The 22,385-nt window shown below is 40.1% G+C and overlaps 2 protein-coding genes across 3 annotated transcripts in view; one reads left to right on the top strand and one right to left on the bottom strand.

Annotated features, from left to right (window-relative positions):
- Window positions 1-10,371, bottom strand: part of RMDN1 (regulator of microtubule dynamics 1) — a 37,930-nt gene extending 27,559 nt beyond the window's left edge. For both annotated transcript variants that reach the window (XM_006160745.2, XM_006160746.2), the window contains exons 1-2: window positions 10,144-10,371; window positions 2,440-2,557 (exon numbers count right to left, since the gene is read on the bottom strand). In XM_006160745.2, coding sequence (XP_006160807.1) covers window positions 2,440-2,557; window positions 10,144-10,272 — 247 coding nt within the window. In that variant the 5' untranslated portion in view covers window positions 10,273-10,371. The remainder of the gene's footprint in view (window positions 1-2,439; window positions 2,558-10,143) is intronic.
- A 4,359-nt stretch (window positions 10,372-14,730) lies between these two features.
- The window catches only part of CPNE3 (copine 3), a 59,255-nt gene continuing 51,600 nt past the window's right edge, over window positions 14,731-22,385 (top strand). The window contains exon 1 of the mRNA XM_027776692.1: window positions 14,731-14,874. The gene's annotated coding sequence lies outside the window, so the exon portion shown is untranslated. The remainder of the gene's footprint in view (window positions 14,875-22,385) is intronic.

Genomic DNA, 22,385 nt, shown 5'->3' with positions numbered 1-22,385 from the left:
TTTCTATAACACAGTAAACACATACATATTCTTTTGTACCAAATGGCAATCATGTATAGCACATGCGCCCTATAGCGCGAATATTAGTGTTATGTTGTGATTTTAAGAATTGGCCAACCAGGACCAGCAGATGGCGGAATGGCTACATCAAGGGACTCTCATGTACTTGAACAAAGTTTGCGTCCTGGACCTGTTGGCTTAAACATATGCCTGGTGTGTGTGCATAAGTGTCCAAGATCCTGAGAGGAGAATGGAGGAGAAGGGACTGTGGCATGGCCATCTCCCTGGGGAGTGATTTTTCTGTCTCTCTCTCTCTCTGTCTTTCAGGTGAGCACACATGCCCTACAGCAAAAAAAAAAAAAAAAAGAAAAAAAAGAAAAAAAGAAGAATTGGCCAATCTACTTTACACAAGTATATGTGAGAATTAAACTTACGGTGAAAAGTTCAGGAAGCTTTAGAAAGATAAATTAGTCTAAGTATCTGAAAATATGCCAATGAGCAACTGTCAACTCCATGTCCTCTGCTTTGTTGCTTTGTCCTTCTTTATGAAAATCATACATTAAAAAGAAAGAAGAAAAGAATTCTCTATTATTTACTTTTTAAAAGTAAAGATAGTTGTGGGTAAATAAATTAATAATCAGTAAGTTTTAGATGATATTCTCAAATTCTTCTTCTACCATAACTCTAATAAGAGTATCTAGTCAGGGCTGCAAGTGATGTGGTTAAGATTCTAGACTCCCACACGACCAAGCACAGTTCGAGTTCTGGATCTGGCAGCCTGCTTTCTCACTTTCTCTCTCTCTGGTCAAATTAAATAATAATAATAATAACGATAATAAATAAAATCAAAAGGTAAAGTAATTCTGAAAAAATGTAGCTATTCAAAATCAAATCTCAAAAACAAAAAACAAAAATCTCTATTGGGACCAGCGGATGGTGTAATGGTTACGTCACATGACTCTCATGTAGTCAATCACGGTTCAAGTTCTAGACCTGGCAGCATAAAACTCACACGAGTTGCGTGTGCGTGGGTGCCCAAAATCCCCAGAGAGTGGAGGAGAAGGGACTGAAACATGGGCATCCCCTTTGAGGGGTGATTTCTTACTTTCTGTCTTTCTGTCTCTCTTTGTCTCTCTGGCAAGTGCATGCAGCCTTATAGCAAAAATCTCTCAAAAAAAAAAGTTTAAAATCTGCTTCTTTTCCTAATCATCTTCTCCTTTATGATTATAAAGTGAGAAATGTGAAAAAGAAAAATGCATAACACATAAATTAAAATGGTATTTCTCTAATGTACTGAAACTTTGGCTTTATTGATATATACAAGTGGTTTACCTAAACTTAGTATTTTTAAAAAATTGACAAGTCTTAAAATATGTTTACTTATTTATATTATGTCAGGAAATTTGATAGAATTTTTTCATTTTTTAACCACTTACTTGACATTTGGTAATAAGCTGCACTTTTGGGACTGGCAGGTGGTGTGGTAGTTAAGGGCACTGAACTCCCACACAGCTGACCATGGTTTGAATCCCAGACCGGCAGCTTGCTTTCTCACTTTCTCTCTCTCTTTCTTGCTCTCTCTCTCTTTCTCACACTGTCTCCCTCTGGTCAAATTAAAATAAATAAACAAATAAAGATAAATAAAATAATTCTTTTAAAAAAATAAGGTGCACTGTTTGTAAATAAAATATTTTTAATGTCAAACCACAAGGACCTTTTCTTAATTATATGGAGAAGAATGTAATACCCTGGCATGCAAGAAACATAAGAATCATTCTCTCATTATAAAGGAGAAGTTGGCTAACTTTTTTCATAAAGATCCAGAGAATAAACAGTTTAGGTTTTGTGGACCAAACATGGTGTCTGTAGTATATTCCTTCGACTTCCAATCTTTTTTTCCTGGAGAGATTTTTTGCTATAGGGCGCATGCGCTTGCCAGACAGCGAGAAACATAGAGACAGAAAGCGAGAAATCACCCCCTGGGGGGATGGTCATGCCGCAATCCCTTCTCCTCCATTCTCCTCTCGGGATCTTGGGCACACACGCACACGCGCCCGGCATGAGTTTTTTAAGCCACCGGGTCCGGGACGCAAACCGCGGTCGACTACATGGGAGTCCAGCGACATAGCCATTACGCTAACTGCTAGTCCCTCGACTTCCAATCTTTAAAAAGGTAGAATACATTATTACCCCAGGGGTCTCACAAAAATAGTAAAAGTATTAACAGAGTATTTAATCGCTGAAGGAGCCCTAGTTTCTAGAAATTTTATATACACATGTACATAAATATAAAATTCTGGACAAAGAAAGTAGAAAATGTTCTAGATGATAACACTGTTAGTTTCATTTTCCGTTCAAAAATCACTATAGTTGACAGTTGTTAACAAAATAACTAAAAAAAAAACCCCAAAATATTCCAGATGTTTAGCTTTAGCTTACCTTTTGATGTGGCATAGACCACAGAGGCCTGAGAAATGACTTGATAAGTTTCAAAACCCAAATAAGACAAGGCTGAGAATAAAAGGCTTCTTCTGAAAGTTCCTGGGTTTCTTACCCCCTGTGGAAATAATTATGGTCAGAGTTACCAAACTGAAATGTTTGAAGGTACTGTTACCCTAAGCAACAATTGCATTTTCTACCACTCCCATTTTCTACCAATCCATCTTAAAAATCCTGGAAGCTCAAAAATTATTTAATCAACCTATTCAGTAAAACTATTTTAAGATGAAAAAGTTCTGGGGATTGAATGCACAATAATGTGAATATAAATAACATTACTGAAGTACACACTTAAAAATGATTAAGCTGATAAATATCCTGTGATGTGTATTTTATAATATACATACAAAAAAAGAATTCTTGAAATACTTTTAACAAGTCTAAATAAATACAATTAAGTCTACTAAAAGAACTCATGACTTAAAATTCAGATCTTTGGAATAACACACTACCAAACAGGGATTTCAAAAAGTTCCCTGAATAACTAACAATAATAAGTAGGGTACAACTTATTGAGAACACTGTTTCATCAAGGAGTGGTGGCTCATCTAAAAATCAGTTATGCTGATAAGTGCTGGATTGGAAAATCCACATTTTGTGGATGTATGGATATTACAAATTGTGAAATAAAATGAGACATTAATACATAATAAATATCTACTTTATGGATAGAAAAGATGAAGAATATGAAATACAATGACTACTAAACATAAAAAAGTGCATGCCTTTACGTAAAGATATTTTCAAAAGTGACCCATGAAACCCATAGCAATTCTCCCTTTGCTCTATGACAATTTTTCTCTTTTTAATATAGCACATTTCCCCCTTCTGTTGATTCTTTCCCATCAGCTAAATATAAACAAGCTATATTTTTGTGAGCTGTAATTTCTCCCTTAAAGACAAAAAAAATGCTTCCCCTTGACTCTACATGTCCCTTTATTCTTTCTCCTCTTTTCAGCAACTCTTCAAAAAAGTCTGTACTATCACCGATTTCTTTCTCATTCTCTCTTGAACTCACACAAATCACACTTTTATTCCCACAGCTCCTCCAGTGGTACCCTAATTAATGTCACCAAGGATGTTGCTATATCCTATAGTCAATCCTTTCTTTTTTTGAGAGGTTTTGCCATAGGGCATAGGGCACATCCTATGGTCAATCCTAAATTCCTTTTTTTTTTTTTTTAATTTGTTTTTAGATATTTTTGCTATAGGGCACATGTGCTCGCCAGAGAGATAGAAAATGAGAAATGACTCCCTAACCAGGGAACATGGCCACGCTGCAATCCTTTATCTTCCATTCTTCTCTCAGAACTTTGGGCACGCACACACACATGCCCTTCGTGAGTTTTAAACTGCGAGTTTGGAAGTCAAAACACAGTCAACTACATGGGAGTAGAGCAATGAAAACATTATGCCATCTGATGGTCCCTCTGAATTCTTATTTTATTTGACCTGTTAAAAGACAGGGGATCAGAAGGTGGCATGCTGGTTAAGGTGCTGGACACTCCCACATGGCTGACCGTGGTTCAAGTCCCACACCTGGTGGCTTGCTTTCTCTCTCTGTCTCTCTCTCTCTCTGGTCAAATTAAAATAAAATGAATGAATAAATAAAATTAAATAAATAATTATAAAAATTTTTAAAAAATTGGACAGCTGATCATTTCCTCTATTTTTTTTTTTATAATCTTCTATAGGTAGTATGTACTCATCAGAGAGAGAGAGAAGAGAGGGACAGTAAGAGAGGACTCCCTGGAGGGAATGGCCACACCACAATCCCTTCTCCATTTTCCTCTCAAGATTTTTACACATACATGTACCCAGTGTTTCTCAAGCCAGGCCTAGGACTTAAATCCCACAGTCAGCCATGTGGGACACAGCTACTTTAACTACCATGTCATCACCAGGTCTAATCAAGTCCTCTTTTCAAAAACAAAAGATCATGAGTGGATATTTAATTTTTAAAATAGCTTTCTTTAATTATAATTGGCATATACAAACTTAGGTACAACTTGTTAAAATACATGCATAAATCTGCAAAGACTGTCAACACCACAATCAAGATAATGATATATCAACCCCCAAAGTTTCTTCTTTTTCATGCCTCTTTCCTCAGTACTTGCTGTGTTCTGCTACTTGCTGTGCTCTTGAAGCTCTTAAGTTCACTTTTGGAACACTATTCTCTTGGTCTCTGTAATTGCTCTTCTTTGTTCTTCATTTCCAGTATCTCATTGCTCAGGTGTGGATTTAGCCCCACACCTCTTACCTATACCATTTTTGGTGGTCTCATTTCATCTCATGACTTTAAATACCACTGACATGGCAAAACACTCTACTTGTAGCCCAGATGTCTCCTTTAAACTTCAGAATCATGTATATATCCAACTGCCTACTCAACATCTCTCTCTACATGAAATCTAATAGGCTTCTGGATTTTATCAGGTAAAAGAGCTTTAATTTCCCTCAAACCCACTGTTCTTCTCCATTTTCTCTATTATGATAAATGGAAACATTTTTCTAGTTACCAAGATGAAAAAGAAAACAAAAAACTTTGGAGTCATTCCCAACTGTTTCTCATAACCCATATATGATCCATATTTAAACTTTTGATAAATACCTACAGTAGGAAAGGAGAATCCTACACATTCCAATATGCTGAATACTTTACTTTCTTGAGTATTAATATTCAATATAGTGCATACAACTGGATTAAGAAAATAAACAGCAAAATAGTATGAGGGCTTCAAAAAAATTCATGAAAAATATGTATCCTAAAAAGATTAGGGATTTCAAAATTTTGCACCAAAATAAACCCCTTCTTTAATTATTCTTTGCCATGAACTTTTTAAAGCCCTCTTGTAAAGTTAACTTAGTAATAGTTATATTTTTAGTATTTACCAGGGCCAGGAACTGAACCATTGTCAGTCATGTGGGAATTGGCTCCCTTAATCATTAGGCTATGGGGCCTAATCCCCATAACTTTATTAATATCATGCACTAAAAACAATTATCCTGGCTTTCTTAGAGGGAGAAAATGCATTGCTGAACAGCTAACAGATTTCTTATTGTAAATTAACGAAGTGGTAGTTTATCAGCTGGGTTCTTATTTGTTTGGTTAATGTGAAGCCAGCTCTTTGCTTATCTCTGGAAGAAGTAAATGAAAATCATGTTTCTGAACTTAAAAAGTGAACATGCTTTTTCACCTTATACCTCTGATGCCCAGCACAATGCCTTTCATGTAATGAGTCTCAAACAATATTTTTTGAGAGGTCAGCAGATGGTGTGGAGGTTAAGATGGCTGGATCCCACATGGACAACTAAGTGGTTCTGAGTCCTGGACCTGGTGGCTTGAAAATCATGCCAAGCACATGTATCCTTGTCAAAATCTCAGAAGAAGGGTGTATAGCATGGTCATCCCTCTTGGGTGGTGCTTTGTCACTTTCCTTCTCTGTCTCTCTCCAGCAAGCACACATGCCCTATAGCAAGCTAAAATATATATTAATTAATCCAAAAAACAGTTGAACAAAAGAAGCAGGTTCTCTCTTAGGGGACTTACCTCTTTCTTAAAAGGTTTTTACCTTAGGGCACATGCACTGTCTGGAGAGAGACAGACAGAGATGGAGACAGTGAGATGGAAAGTGAGAAATTACTCCCCGGGAGGGTGGCCACACTGTAACCCCTTCTCTTCCACTCTCCTCTTAGGTTTTTGGGCACACATGCACATATACCTGGCATGATTTTCATGCCACAAAGTCTAAGACTCGAACCACAGTTGGCCATGTGGGAGTCTAGCAACGTAACTGCTACACCATCTGCTGGTCCCTTTTAGGGGAGTTTTTTTCCACATTGATTATACCAATTTTGGAGCCAGAAAGAATGTAGAAGTACAAAGTCATCACTAATTAAAAGGAACATGTCACCACCCTGTCTCTTCTGCTTTTCCCAAATCCTTGCCAGTTCCTTTTCTTAAATGTTAGAATTCCTTCATGATATGTACTAGGCCTTTTGGTCTTCCTACTAAATACTTCTGATTTCTCTTATGGCTTCATTTACAACTATACACTAAAGGCTCCTGAATCTACCCTTCTGCCCAAAGCTCAGGTATATGCCAGACTAATCAAACAGCTATCCATTTCACATGTCAACTTGGCTGTCTGATCAAATTCACCATAATTAGTCTAAAATATAACTCATCTCCCTCTTTGCCACTTAAATCTTTGTCATCTTACCACAGTAAACAGAGCAGCACCACCATTTATCCTGCTTCTCTAACCAGAGGCTGAGAATCTTTCTTGACTCTTTCTTTTCAATCCCCACATTGAAGCTATCTTTCAGGTTTCATGATTCTAATTCCTTATTTTTCTCTGAATACATCCACTTATTTTCATTTTCATGGCTACCACTAAAGTTCACAATACCACACTTCTAAGTATTCTTTAACAATGATCTCTTCTCTACTCTAGCCTATCCAATCTTAGTATTAGACAGTGATTTTCTTAAATGCAAATCTGACCAACTAACTTACCTATTTCAAATACTTTTAATAGTTTCCTATAATCTTTAGACTAAAATCAGAAATATATGGTACAAGATTTATACAATCTGGTTGTTGTGGGCAGCCTCTAAAATGGCGCCCCATGACCCACCCTCCCAATATGCCTATCTTTGTGTAATAACTTCCCCTTAAAAGCAGACTAGATGAGGCTCTGGCAGGTGGCATGGTGGTTAAGGGTGCTACATTTCCACATGGCCAAGCGCAGTTTGAGTCCCAGACCCGGTGGTTTACTTTCTCTCTCTCTTTAACTTTGCCCCTCTCTGGTCAAATTAAAAATAAATATAAATAAAATTAAATAAGATAATTCCTTTAAAAAAAAGTAGGCTAGATGGGGCCAACAGCTGGTGTAGTGGTTAAGGTTCTGGACTCATATCATGACGAACTTCAGCTCGAGCCCCAGAACCAACAGCTAGAAAATCACACCAGGCACATGTGCATGTGTACCAAAATCCCAAGAAGAGAACCCAACATCGGAAGAAGAGACTAGAGTGGAAGAGACTGTGGAGTGACCATTTCCCCCTGGGGGATGATTTCTCACTTTCTGTCTCTCTCTGTCAAGCACTATGTGCCCTAAGGCAAAAATCAAACAAACAAAGTAGGGTAGACCTTATTGACTCTCTTCTAAAAAACAGAACACAACAGAAATGATGCCACTTCTAAGATTAAGTTATAGGGGCTGGTAGGTGGTGTGGTGGTTAAGGGCACTGGACCCCCACATTGCTGACCACGATTCAAGTATTGGACCTGGCGGCTTGCTTTCTCACTTTCTCTCTCTCTCTCTCTCACACTTTCACTCTGTCCCTATCTGGTCAAATTAATAGTTAAGTGCTGTGCAGAAAAAGCCAGAGAGCATATTTTCATTCTTGGCCTCAGAAGCTTAAAAAAATCTGCTGGGAACATGTGTCCCCAGGATCTTGACCAAATGGAGTCCTGGAGGGAAAAAAGATGTGGTGTGATGATACTGCATTGGAAGGATGCTTACACTTTCTCTCTCATTATATGCATACCCTCTGGCATACAAGTAATTTTTCTAAAGATAAAATGAAGTATAACCTTGCTTTCCTTTTCCTCACACTTAGGTATTCATTATATTTTACAGAGACTGTCCTTTTTGTCTGTTAAGATTAATGAGAAAGGGTTTTCTGACTCTCATGTTCATTGCTATATCCCAGAGCTTAGAACAAAGCCTGACACATATTAAGTACTAAATGCAAATTTGTTGAAGAATAACTGTGCAGCGATGGATCTCACATTAACATAGAGTACAACAGAAAAAGGCAAAAAAAAAAAAAAGCTTAAAAGGCTATGAAAAGACATAGAGAACTATAAGCTGGTTAGTTCCAACTCTGAAAATTCAACAAACCTTGAAAGAAGAATCTTCATCATTGCCCATTGACTTAGAATGGAGATTTTTTCTGTCTAGTCTCTCCCTTAATCTTCACTTTTTTCTTAACCTTTTTTATCTTCCTTTTTCAGTTTTTATTATATACCAACTATATGAAGTTCATGGGCTCTGAAGATATTCTACCTGCCATCAAATACATTTTTCTCTCTTCCTTTCCTTCTTTCTTGATTTGCTACTGGGCAGGTGTGCTCACCAGAGAGAGACAGAGAGATAGCACCTCTGCAGAGGGATGACTCCTTTCTCCTCCACTCTCCTCTAGGGGATTCTGGACCTACCCACACAGGCAACCAGTTAGTCTCTGGTGTGAGACTTGAATTACGGAGTCAGACATGTGAGATCTAGCTGCCTTAACCACCACGTCATCTTGCTGGTCCTCAAATACAGCATTTTTCTAGCTATGTGACATGAGAACATGTTATTTAACCTTAGTTTCCCCTTTTGAAATTAAATTTAAATAATAATAATTTTTTTTTGGGGGGGGAGAGGTTTTTGCTCTAAGGCACATGCACTCACCAGAGACAGAGAGACAGAAAGCAAGAAATCACCCCTCAGGGGGGATGGCCATGCTGCAATCCCTTCTCCTCCATTCTCCTCTTGGGATCTTGGGCACTCATGCACATGTACCCGGCGTGAGTTTAAGCCACCAGGTCCGGGACTCAAGCCGTGGTCCACTACATGGGAATCAAGTGACATGGCTATTGCGCTAACTGCTGGTCCCATAAATAATTCTTATGAAAAGATTAAGTGAGGAAATAGTTAACACAGTGTCTGCATATATCTATAGTAAACTTCAATGACATTAGCTATCTTCCTATATAGTTGAACTATGACCAACCCATTAAAATAGGACTTTAAATTCATTAATTTTCTAATTTGGAAACTTAAGGCTAATTAGTTCCATATTTAGTACTCCTCAGCACTCTGTCTAAATTGCCCCTCTGTCCCACAATAATTCTAAGTTTAACTGAGAAGACAGTTAAACTTATATTTCAAAGTTTAAAATAATGGAACACCTGACAGTGCAAGTGAAATATCATATACACCAATGTGCACTGCCACTCCACAACCTCACTTCAAAGACAAAGGCCAGGGAAGTTTAATATGAGCGGTCTTCAAAAAGTTCATGAAAACTGCATATTATGAAAAAAATATACATGGCTTCACTTTTTTTTTGCATCAAAATAAATTCGTACTTTACAAAAGCCTCTTGCAGAAATGCCAGAATTGTGACAATCAAACATCCTACCTTAACATTGCGTAGATAAAACAAACACAGAAATGTACATATTTTTAAAACCTGAACAGTAGGAAATCTCTAACTTCAGTCTGACAGAGAGAGATGGCCGCGGAGCACTGTTACTCTGGCCCCTCTGACAGTGACAATTATTGCCAGCGAGGTTCTTTTCTCCCTTCAGTTCTTCAAATATTCACACAGGCCTGGCGGGCAGGAGGCAAGCTTCTCGGGGGCACGTACCCCACTTCTCTCTCAGCCCTGTTTGCAGAGAGGAGAGGGAGCTTGCACAATGGGAAGAACCGATCCTCACGGTCAGGGGCTGCGCTCCTCACCCCGGCCGCGCTCCTTCCTCCGCACACTGTCCCACAGGCAGGCGGGCAGCTCAGTCGCCGGCCGTGGGACGTTGGGAGTCCCTCGGTACGCGAGGGAGCGGGAGCAGAACTGTGAAGGTACCTCGGAGCTGCGGAAGGGCCGGAAGCCGCGACGCCCGAGGCTGCGCGAAGTCACCCACAGGAGCCGAAGCCCTGCAGCGGCTCCACGTCCCAAAGGAAGGAAGCGCGACAGTCGCACGACCAGCGCCATAACCTGCAACTCTGGCACTTGACACTTGACGCTTCGGTCTGCAACGGCGAGGGGCGGGGCAGCAAGCCCCTCGGTCCTTCCTAAGAGGACAGCGGCCCGTCCCCTCAAGGCCCCGCCTCTTCCGCCCCATGGCTTCCGGTCCACGGGCTGCAGGGCTGGAAGTGTAGTCCTTGATCGGAGTTAGGCGGGTTTTCTGCGCCTGCGCTCAGCGAACTGGGGCAGAGAGGCCTCTGTTCAGGTCAGTGGCTCTTACTGCTTCACCTCTGCAGGCATCTTTCATGGTGGCATTGTTCATTTTTGGGGGTTTATTTTTTTTTTTTTTTTTTTTTTTTTTTTTTTTTTTTTAAGATATGTCATGCTCTGCTACTAGAGGGTATGTTTCTTGAGGATGGTCTTTGAGTATTAACAGGATCTATTGTAATGCATTAGATTTGGAAGAAAAACGGCTCCACATAAGGAAGGATGGAAAAACTGGAAGAGAGATTTACCATAGGGCGGGCGCCACCACGCCCTTGGAAGAGAGATTTAGAAAAGGGAGAACCCAGAGAAAAGTCCCACAAGAAAGTGAAGCGCAGCTGTCTAAAATATGAAAGACTGAGGGAGCAGAGTTATATTTGAATTTCAAATAAACAACATGGAATTTTTCAGTGGAATTTTAAAATTTTTATTTTATTTATTTTTTTGAGAGGTTTTTGCTATAGGGAGCATGTGCTAGCCAGAAAGAAACAGACAGAAAGGAGAAGTCACTCCAATCCCTTCTCCTCCATTCTCCTCTCAGGATCTTGGCCACGCACACACATGTGCCCAGCGTGAGTTTAAGCCACCGAGTATTGGACTCGAACTGCTGTTGATTACATGGGAGTCCAACGATATAGCCATTACGCCAACTGCTGGCCCCGGGAATTATTTAATTTTATTTATTATTTTTAAATTTTGAACAGAGAGAGCAAGAGAAAGTGAGAAAGGAATTGCCAGGTCCAGGATTCGAACCACAGTCAGCCAGTTCCTTAACCACCATGCCACCAGCCAGCCCACCCTAATTTATGTTTTAATTGGGTCCTTCTAACTGTTTTGAGAACTGACTAAAGAGGATCAGTTGCTAAGTTATTACAGTGATCTAGAAAGAAACAGTGTTAGTTTAAACTAGGCTGGAAGATATGAGTGGCCAGAGTCTGGATATATTGAGTTGTCTGAGAAGTCATGATGCATTTTTGATACATCATGACTTTAGTGACAACCTAGTATTTTGATAAAGGTGACAGGATTAGCTGGCAGACCATACCAGATGGGGGTCAGGAGGCAAAAGTAGAGTCAAAGGTGACTCCAAGTGTTTTACCCCAACAATTGAGTAATATTTTGTCATTATTCGAGGTAGAGAAGCATGTGGGAGGAACAATTTTAGGGAAGAGGATCAGAAAGTTGTATTTCTGTATGATAGTTTTCAAATGTGTATTAGACAAATGTAACCAGCCTCTAAAATGGCTCCCAATGATCTTTACCTTCTGGGTTTACTCTTTGTAAAATTCTCTCCCACCTTAAATCAAGGCAGGTCTGTTTGACCAGTAGAATACAGTAGAAGTAAAGATGTGTGACATCAGACGCCAAGCCAAAAAAGTCATTTCAGCTTGTGCCTTGGTCTCTTGGATTATTTTTCTTGAAAAGAGCCCACAGCCCTGTTATGAAGACACTCAGGCTGCCCTGTGGAGAAGCCCCCATGGAGAGGAACTCCACTAGCCACATGAGTGTACCACCTTAGATGTGGGTCTTCAGCCCCTGTCAAGCCATTGAATGCCCACAGCCCTGGCAGTATAACATCATGAGAGGTGATGAGGCAGAACCACCCAGCGAAACCACTCCTAAATTCCTGAACCACAGAAGCTATGAGAGGTAATCACTGGGAATTCTTATTTTAAACTCCTAAATTTGGTACAATCTGTCACAGAGCAACTGACAACTAATACAACATTCAAGTATAGAGTAGGCAGTTGGAATTTGGCGTTTCAGAGGAAAAGTATGGAAGGAAGTTGGGTAGCCTTAAAGATAAAGATATAATTCAAAACTGCTAGATGAGATGAGGTAACTAGGATGTGAGTGAAAACAAGAAAAAAAAGGTCTGGAGCCAGCTCTATGGTGCAGTGGTAATGCGTAGCTCAAGAGAAGCTGGATCTCACATGACAATCATGGTTTGAATCCCCTGCCCAGTCACACTGAAACACATCAGACACTGGCACAAGTCCAAGGTCCAAAGGGCCGAAGGACTGGAAGAAGGGGATCATGGGGTGACGATCCAGTGGAGAGTGCTTCAATCTCTCTATCTCTCTGTCTCTCTCTCTCTCATGTATGGACATGCTTTATCACAAATTTTTAAAAATACAGGAAAGCGTAGAAACTAAGTCCTGGCGTACTCCACTATATAAAAACTGGTAACATAAAAATCAAAAAGCAAAAGAGTAAGAAGGAACAATTTCTTAGATAGAACACGTAGGGGAGTATTTTGTGAATATCTTATTGATTTTAACATACTTAACGCTCCTCCAGATGTTGAATTCTGTACTTTTTAAAAATTTCTAGAACTTTGTTATGCTTGTTATATAATATGCATTCAAGAAATGTTGAATTAATGTGTAAATCAATAAGAGCAACAGTCAAATGGAATATGAGACTCTAGTTGAGGAAAATTAATAAGTACATTGAATAGCTATGGCATTATATATTCAAGTGATAGACTGCTTTTTATATACTAAAAATACAAAACTATCCCCTCGTCTCTACTCTCTCCCTATTTTAGTAAAGACAGAAGTTTTGAAGTTTTGGTATGGATAGTATCAAAACTTGCAGCTAAATTAGTGGTACTTGTGAACCTTTATTTAAATTTGAAAACAGAATAAAACAGAACCAACCACCTTTAGTGAAAACAGAAAACACTTCTCTCATCTCCCCACTGTAGTCACTATAGTCCAGCCTAAAAGGCCTTGTTTCTGTGTTTGCAATTTGCTAAGTTTGTTCTTGCTTATGCCCTTGCTATCATTCCTGTGGTCTCAGATCTTTGCATCATTTGTCCTTCTTATTTTTCAGGTCTCAAACAAAATGTCCCCACCTTTGAAGGCCTTCCCAGTTCCCTGGCTAAATAAGTTCCCATTATCCTCAAGTCCCTCTGTATCACATCATCCTGTATTGCTTTCCTCACAGCGTTTTTTGACTGTGTAAAGTATCTTTGTTGTTGTTTTGTTTTTTTTAAGGTTTTGCCATAGTGTGTGTGTGCTCGCCAGAGAGAGACAGTGAGAGAGAAAGTGAGAAATCACCTGTCATGTGGAATGGCCATGCCACAATCCTTTCTCCTCCATTCTCCTCTTGGGATTCTGAGCACACATGCACACACACTCAGTGCAATTTTTGAAGCCCCTGGGTCTAGGCTCAAACTGTGGTCAACCATGTGGGAATCCAGATCCTTAATCACCACACCATTTGCTGACCCCATAATTTCTTTCTTTTTTTTTTTTTAGTAACTTATTACTTGTATCTTTTTCAGTATAGAAGCTCCTGTCTGTCTTGCTTACTGATATTTCACAAATCCAGAACAATGTTGGGCACATAGTCCACTCAGGATGTATTTTTGAATAAATAAATGAATCCTTACTTACACATACCTGATTTTGTAAATGTTTAGTTTACAACGTGTAGATTAAAAGTAATTACTTAGGAATGTCTACATTTGTTCATGTATTTCACTTTCTATTTCTTCCATAACTTAAAAATCTGTATTTGCCCATTTTTCTACAGGGTGTTTTTCTTTTTTTCCCTTTATTAACTTAAATTAACTTAATATAATTATCCTTTGTCAGGTTTGTGACAAATTTTTTCCCAATGTGTTGATCTGTTGGTTTTGTCCTTGTTTCCTTGAGAAGAAGTTTTAAATTTTCAAGTATTTAAATATAGCAATATTTTCCATAGTGGTTTGTTTAGTTGCAGGCAGCATTGAGGTAGTATCAAGCCAGGAACTTTGAATTCCGTTTATTTAGCAGAATCTGTGATTATTTTTGGACAAATAGACCAATTGCTTAGCTACCAAATCTCACGTTCCTCAGTCATAGTTTTCTCATGTGCGAAATGAGGCTAACGCACTAAATATATCACAAAATTGTTGTATCAAAGGAAATAAAGGGTGTAAAATGAGCCCGATAGTGTACACACTGAATATGCTGCAAATGCGGATGGTTAAGGACTAAGTATTTTGCTATTTTCACGTTGAGAGTTTTCCTCGGGTTCAGATATAGTACACATTTTCTCAAATCATTTAGTTCTTTTCATCCTTCAGAAACTTATTTTGGTACAGCAAAACTTTAACTTCGTGTTTTCCTTAGGCGAATGATTCCCGGTGTCGCCTTGAAGCCCTAGCCCATGGGCCAGGACCAGGAGCACATCTGCCAGGGAAGCTGTGGCCCGGATGGGCGGGGCGCTCTTTAGCCCCACCCCAGGGCCCCGCCCCGCCCCCCTGTGCCTGTCCTGCTCAAGGTTCCTGTGAATCCCGGGCAGCACCGCGGACCGAGGAACGCTGCTGGCCCAGTCTTCACTCTCACGGACTTCCACTCCCAGGATCAGCACGTGAGTGCGGGCCTCTCCCCCTTCTGCGGAGGGCGTGGTGGGGCCCCTCCATCAATGATTCCGCGGAGGAAGAGGAGAGACCCGGCCTGGAGAATCGGGGCCCGCAGGCTCCGTGCAGCCGGGCCGCTCCGCCCTGGGGCTGGAAGTGCACTCTGCAGTTCGCGCAGCCCGGGATTGGCCTGGCGCTGGGGGAGTCGCTTTCTGCAAGATCGGCTGCCTGGGGAGGCCGAGGAATGACCAGCGCCGCCTGGAGGAGCCCGGACTTGGGGCTCCGGGTCTGGGCCGCAAGGCGTTGCCCAGGCTTGGCGGTCGTGCACCTGGGTGAGCGGTGTGCAGCTCCTCCTGTCTTCCTGGGGACAGGGAAGGTCGAGCTAGGGGTCTAAAATAAATAGACCTGCTCCGAAATCGCCTACGCATCAAGTGGGGAGACGGTCAGGGTCACCACACCACGCTCAGGGTTAAGTGATTGCCTATGGAACCCGGCGCGCTTCATAGCAGCCAAGGAGACACTGCCAGGTGGGGCTGGAAAAGGTTACCCTTTAATTTCTTAGCAAAGCTGAGAGGTTGGGAGGCCTGTCCTAGAGGCTTCGCTTCCTGATTTAGCTTCGGAATTCTGTCTAGTGTTTCGGACTCACTACCCTAGAGGCGTGGAGGAAGTACGTTTGCGGTCCTTTCCCAGTGCCAAAACATTTATGCGACTGAGCAAGCCTACATGAATGTTGCGCTTGATAATCTTAATTTTTTGCGTGTCCTTGGTGTTATGTTTTCGTGGCTGCCTCTATAATGGCCAATTAGGTAGAAGAACAGGACTGACCCTAGCAATTGTTGATCACGCTGTCCCGCAACAATTGTGCTAGACAATTTTTATGTGTGGTACTTCATTTAATACAACACATACTTATTTGATATCGTTATTCTATTTAAGGAAACTCAAGTGGAATTAACTCACCAGATCACACGAGTGGTATCTGATCTGTATGATTTTTTTTTTTCTTTTTTCTTTTGGAAAGGTTTTTGCTATAGGGGTGAGTGCGCTCACCAGAAAGACAGAGAGACAGACAGAAAGCGAGAAATCACACACACCCCCCCCAGGGGATGGCCATGCTGCAATCCTTTCTCCTCCATTCTCCTCTCCGAATCTTGGGCATGCACACACATGTGCCCATGTGAGTTTAATCCACCAGGTCTGGGACTCGAACCACAGTTGACTACATGGGAGTTCAGCAACATAGCCATTACCCCAACTGCTGGTCCCAAGAATAATATTCTTTGGAATAAAATGGATACCCACGTTTCAAATCTTTGCTTTCAGGTTTGTGAGCTGTATGACCTTGGTCAGGATTAGGGCCTGTTTTTGCATTCCTAAAATGGCGATAGGGGCCAGCAGGTGGCATAGTGGTTGAGGCACTAGGCTTGAAAATAGTTAACTATGGTTTGAGTACCAGACCCTGTGGTTTGAAACTTAATGCGTGTAAGTTTGGGTGCTTGTGTGTGCTTGCCTAAAATCCTGACAAGAGAATGGAGGAGAAGAAATTGGGGTGTGTCCATCCCCGGGGGAGGGGGGTTGATTTCTTGCTTTCTGTCTCTCTGTCTTTCTCTGGTAAGTTCATGCACTCTGTAGCAAAAGTATCTTTCCCTCAAAAAAAAAAAAGAGAGAGAGATAAAATACTTCCTATGTCATGGGATTTTGTGTGGATCATATTTGTAAAACATTTATCAAAATGCCCAGCACAGTTTTAGTGGTAAGCTATATGTAGCTACACACATCCTGCTGTTGTCATTAATTGGAGTCCGCAAACCCAATTCTGAGTGCCACCATCTGCAGACAAACAGAATCGGTGCAGGCCTAGAGGATGGGTAGAGGGAAATAGCAAAGGATAGTAAAAGAAAAGGGAACTGAAAACAAATAACACATATGATAGCGATTATAATGACACCAATAGATGTCTCAGGCATTATTTTGTGGTACCTAGGACCACTTTTGGTCTTTGTGAGAATTTTTTAAGAAGGAAATTCTTTTGGCTGATGAGAGCAATGCATCCCTCTCTAGGCTGAAAAATATTAAAGAGGTGAATATCTGGACTGGGCCATGTTGAGGCTCTCTGAATGTGAAATGGAGCTGAATTTCGGGACCCTACAGACCAAGAGATGGCTGTCACGCACCTTACCATGAAGTGTGCTGTTCTCTTTCAGGATTTTTTCCCCTCAGGTCTAGCCCTTCAAGAATGGAGAGGGAGAGGAAGTTCCAGAATGTGGCAAACAAAGGATGTTTTTCTACTAAGAGTTGCTTTATAACAGGATAGCTCTCCTAATTTTACCCATACCCATGAACACTATAGACAATGATGTTTATTTTTGCATAAATTTAAAGCAAGCTCTTACAAATGTTTAAATTTCATTTTTATATTCTTTACAATGGTATCACTACTGCCCCCAAATATTTCCTTTGCAGCCTCTATTCAGATACTCCATTCGTAGTGTCGTCCTTGCCCCCCCTGTTTTGATATTGTCAATGGACCTTTGTTCTACTACTTTTGGAGTTTTCTTTCCTTTTTTATTTTCAAAACTTTCTTCAGTGAATGATTTATTACACTAGAAAGCATCCCTGTCAGCAAAACTAAGACAGTTAATGTTGGATGTGAAAAACGATTACATGACATTTTGACTTTTCAAGATTTATGAGACACCACCACTCATGGTCTGTCAGGGAAGTATTTTAGCAAGGTTCAGTGCTTCATTGGTGACACTCAGCAAGCTGGAGAAGTCCGGACTAGAGCATTACTTTTATGTTCCCACCACGGCCCTCACCCTACAGGCCAGCCTCCTTCCCGCCAAGGTTTTCACTTCAAATTTTACTTATAAGAATTGCTAATGAGGTTAAAATCCAAACAACTAGGTAGAATATTTTGTAGAAGTTTTGTTAAAAGACTGAATGATGGGACTAGCAGATGGCATAGCGGTTATATCGCTGGACTCCGACATAGTCTACTGCAGTTCAAGACCCAGACCCAACAACTTGAAACTCAGGCTGGGCATGTGTGTGTGCGTGCGCAAAATCCCAAGAGGCGATTAGGGGAAAAGGGCCTGTACTGTGATGTGGCCATTCCCCCTGGGGAGTGATTTCTCACTTTCTGTCTCTGTCTCTGTCTCTTTAGTGGACACACGCCTTGCAGCAAAAATCTCTCTTAAAAAAAAAAAGATTAGATGGGAAAGAGATTAGAATTATCTCCTTAAAGTAGAATATCACAGATTGTATTTATCTAAGTTTCAGGTAGTAGATATTATGTATACATTTTGATAAAATTCTGATAACTATATTTAAGCCAATTATGCTGGATTAGATGTGTTTGAAGAAGCTGGGGGGAGGGAGATGGTATCAGGATTGTTTTGGATAGGTGGTTTATTGTTTTAACATGGAACAGCTTATCAGCATGCAGTCATAGCTTTTTAAAAGCACATTAAAATCAGTCAGTACGAGGACTGACCCCATGGCCTGATGGTTAAGACATACATGTATCACATCCCCTCATAACCCAACCATGCAATTGGAGTTCTGGATCTGAAAGGAGGCAGAGATGGAGGAGAAAGGATTACAGTACTACCATTTCTTTTTTTGGGGGGAATGCTTTCTACCTTCCCTCTCTCTGTCTCTTTATCTCTTTGGTGAGCACATGCACCCTCAAGCAAAGTGAAACAAAAAAAAAAAAGAAAAATTGGTCAGTGTGATGGTCCAATTTACTAGTACAAATTAGGTAGATAGCAGACTCTTACCAGATAGGTGTATTATGTCTAGTTCCTGTGAAAATTGCCAGAGCAACACTATGATTGCAGTACACATTGTCATTAGGCTACTTCAGTTCACCATACCTTTAGACATTTTTTTCCAATTGCCTGAGGGCACGTGAGTGTGCCAGAGTGAGCGAAAGGGAGGGGGAGAGAGGGAAAGCACTTCCCAATGGGATATGGCAATGACACAGTCTCTTCTCCTTTTCTCCATCCTGTCAGGATTTGGAATGCATGCATGTACCTAGGATGCTTTTCAAGCTGCTAGTTCTGGGATTTGAACCATGGTTGGCAATGTAGGATCTGGCTGCCTTAACCACTAGACCACAGAGCCAACCTACTTGCCCTTAGACATTAAAGCGATAGCTGTTGTATGTTAAAATATTGGGACGAGACCAGCTGATGGTGTAATGGTTAGGTCGCTGGACTCCCACGTGGTCGATCATATAGTTCAAGTACCAGACTCTGTGACTTAAAACTCACACCAGGCATGTGTGCGTGCCTGCCCAAGATCCCAAGAGGAAAACGGAGGAAAAGAGATTGCTGTGTGGCCACACACCCCCCCACCCCCGGGCGAGGAGTGTTTCTTACACCCTGTCTCACTGTCTGTCTGTCTGTCTGTCTCTCTCTCTGGTGAATGCATGTGCCCTATAGCAAAAAAAATCTCTCGTAAAAAATAAATTGGATTGTCAGAAAAGTTATGACATATTTTTAAATATTTTTCTATGCAAAAATGTGTCATGACTATTCCCATAATCCATTAGTATTTGTAACTGTAAAGAGGAACTTGTCCACATTTTCATTTGTTTGGGAGGTCAGAAATTTTTAAAAAGAAGTGAAAAATTAAAACTATTATTTTGGGGCCAGCAGGTGGTATGGCGCTTAAGGTGCTGGACTCTCACATGATGAACTGTGGTTCAAGTCCTTGATCTGGCAACTTGCTTTCTCACGTCCCTCTCTCTCTTTGTCTCTGGTCAAATTAAAAAAATAAGGATAATAAATGAGAATTAAATAAATAATTCTATTTTTTTTAAGAATTATGTTATTTAACTTTTATTTATTTATTTATTTATTTTAATTTGACCAGAATGGGACAGAGCGAGACACAGAGAGAGAGGGAAAGTGAGAAAGCAAGCTGCCAGGTCCAGGACTCAAACCATGGTCAGCCATGTGGGAGTCCAGTGCCCCCAACCACCATGCCACTTGCTGGCCCCAAATAAATAATTCTTAAAAGAAAAAAATGAAACCAATATTTTTGATGGTGTTGTCAAAATAAATTTATAAAATGTCCAAGCTTGTACCCCACCTTCAGTATTTCTCATTTGGCTTCCCTGCTTTATTTTTCTTTTTAGCACGTAACATACCACCTAATGTACTATATATATAGGGGTCTTCAAGACACTCAAGGACAATGTATACCAGGAAAAATATGCTAGATTTCAAAGTTTTTTGGTACCAAAATAAACGTGTATAGTGATTTCATTTTTCCATGAACTTTTTTGAAGTCCTCCTCATTTTATTTAATTATCTTTATTACTGTCTGTCTCCCTATAGCATAACTAACTTCTTGAGGGCAGGGATACTTCTGTTTTATTCATTGTTTGTTCCTTAGCACCTTAGAATAATGCCTGGCCCACAGTGGGTGATCTATAAATATTTGTTGAATTAAGGATGAATGAATAGTGCTTGGTGCCAGCAGGTGGTGTTGTGGTTTACTTTCTCTCTCACACTCTCTCTATCTGTCCCTCTCTGACCAAATTAAAATAATAAATAAATAAAGTTAAATAAAATAATCTTAAAAAGGGATGAATGAATAGTGCTATTAAACGGTTCACAATTGGGAAATATAAAGAAGTTTGCCAGAAGAACTGAAATGGAGGCCATCAGGTGTCATGGAGGTTAGAGTGTTGGATCCCACATGGCCCACTTCACAGTTTGACTCCTGGACCTGGCAGCTTAAAAATCTTACTGGGGGTATGTATGTGCCCAAAATCCCAGGAGGACATTTGAGGAGGAGGGATTGTGGTGTGGCTGTCCCCCATGGGACATGGGAGTTGATTTTTTCACTTTCTCTCTCTCTCTCTCTCTCTCTCTCTGTCTCTGGCACAGGCACTATAGTAAAACCTAAAATAAATTTTTAAAAAGTAAAAATTAAAAAAAAAAACTGAAATGTATATGTTGAGCAACTGTGAAAAATATTCTTGAAATTAGGAAACATATGAACATATTAACAGAAAGTCTTGGCTAAATATAAAGACTTATAAGCCATTTAAAACAACCAAAAGTGGTTGTGATTGTTGCAGCTTTAAATTAAAGGCCTTTTAAAATCACTGTTCACCATGCACTAGAGAAGAGCACATAGTGACAAAATGTGAAATGCCAGTCTTGCTGATTCAATATACATGCCCAGCGATAACGAGAAGGAAGGGAGCTAAGGTTTGGAAAGCATTTAGAGAGGGAGCAAATAGATACTAGGCCAGGTGATAAGTTCTGATGCTAGTTCAAAATCTGGGAAGTTCTTAAAGTAATGAGGGGAATGAGAATCCTGGGACTTTATCAGGTTGACGTCCCTTAGTATCCGGTTCGTCTGCTGCATACTAGCTTTACTGACTAATTATTATTTTAAAATTTTTAACAGAATATCTTGGGATTTTCAGCTGAGGCACCCAGCTCCGATTTTTATTATGGGTAAAATGTGATTCACTTTGCAGATACATACTTGATATATAGTCAACTTTGCCAGGATGCATAGTTCATAAAATGAGGCAATACTGAGTTGTCACTGCTTCTACCTTTTATTAACACCTCTCTGCTTGAACCTCTGATGAACTGTTCATTTGATGGGCTTGAAAAATTTCATCAATGACATTTCTAAAATGTATATACATAGCCAAGAGATAGAAAAGCAGTAAAACCTGAAAGACATGTTAGGTAAACTCTGTAGCCTACTGCGTGTGAATCATAAAGTACAACAGTATGTCTTCTGGATTTTCTGGAGAGATTAAAGAAGGAGCCTTAGTTGACTGCTCACTTTGTAACAGAAAGGACAAGGTAAAACTGCACACACACACACACACACACACACACACACACACATATCTATATCTATATCTATATAGATATATATAGATATAGATATTTTTTTTTCCCTTCTCCTCCATTTCTCCCTCCTTTCAAGATTTTGGGCACACGCATATATACACCTGGCGTATTTCTCAGGCAGCCAGATCTGGAGCTTGAACCACTCAGTCAGCCATCTGGGATCTGGCCACCTTACCCCCTTGCCACAGACTGGCCCCCATATTTCTTATTTTTAAAGCCACAGTGACCAACAGTTATATATTAACTCCTGCTTCCTCCAATTCTGCATGTCTAAGTAACACTTAGTAGTATTATCACTATCTAGATTATACTCAGGCTAGTTTGAGAATCTAGAAATTGTTTTATTTGTTTGTTTGTTTATTTATTTATAATGTGGCCAAGAGTTAATTCTATGTTATATCAAAGCTATGCTATGTTATATGTTGAAAGCGTAATAGTATGAGATCCTGTAGATGTTAGCAAAACTCACTTCCTTATGCTGCATCTACCTAATAGGGCACTATATTTTGTGTATGGAACACTTTTTTTCAAGTCATCTGGGTATACAGAATTTAGTAACAGTTTTGAGCCAAAGGTACCTACCTAATAGGAAAGTGTGTGTGTGTGTGTGTGTGTGTGTGTTTAAT

Source organism: Tupaia chinensis, unplaced genomic scaffold (assembly GCF_000334495.1).
Source record: "Tupaia chinensis unplaced genomic scaffold, TupChi_1.0 Scaffold000707_1, whole genome shotgun sequence".
In the NCBI taxonomy this organism is placed as follows: Eukaryota; Metazoa; Chordata; class Mammalia; order Scandentia; family Tupaiidae; genus Tupaia; species Tupaia belangeri.
This window is presented reverse-complemented; position numbering and strand designations above follow the sequence as displayed.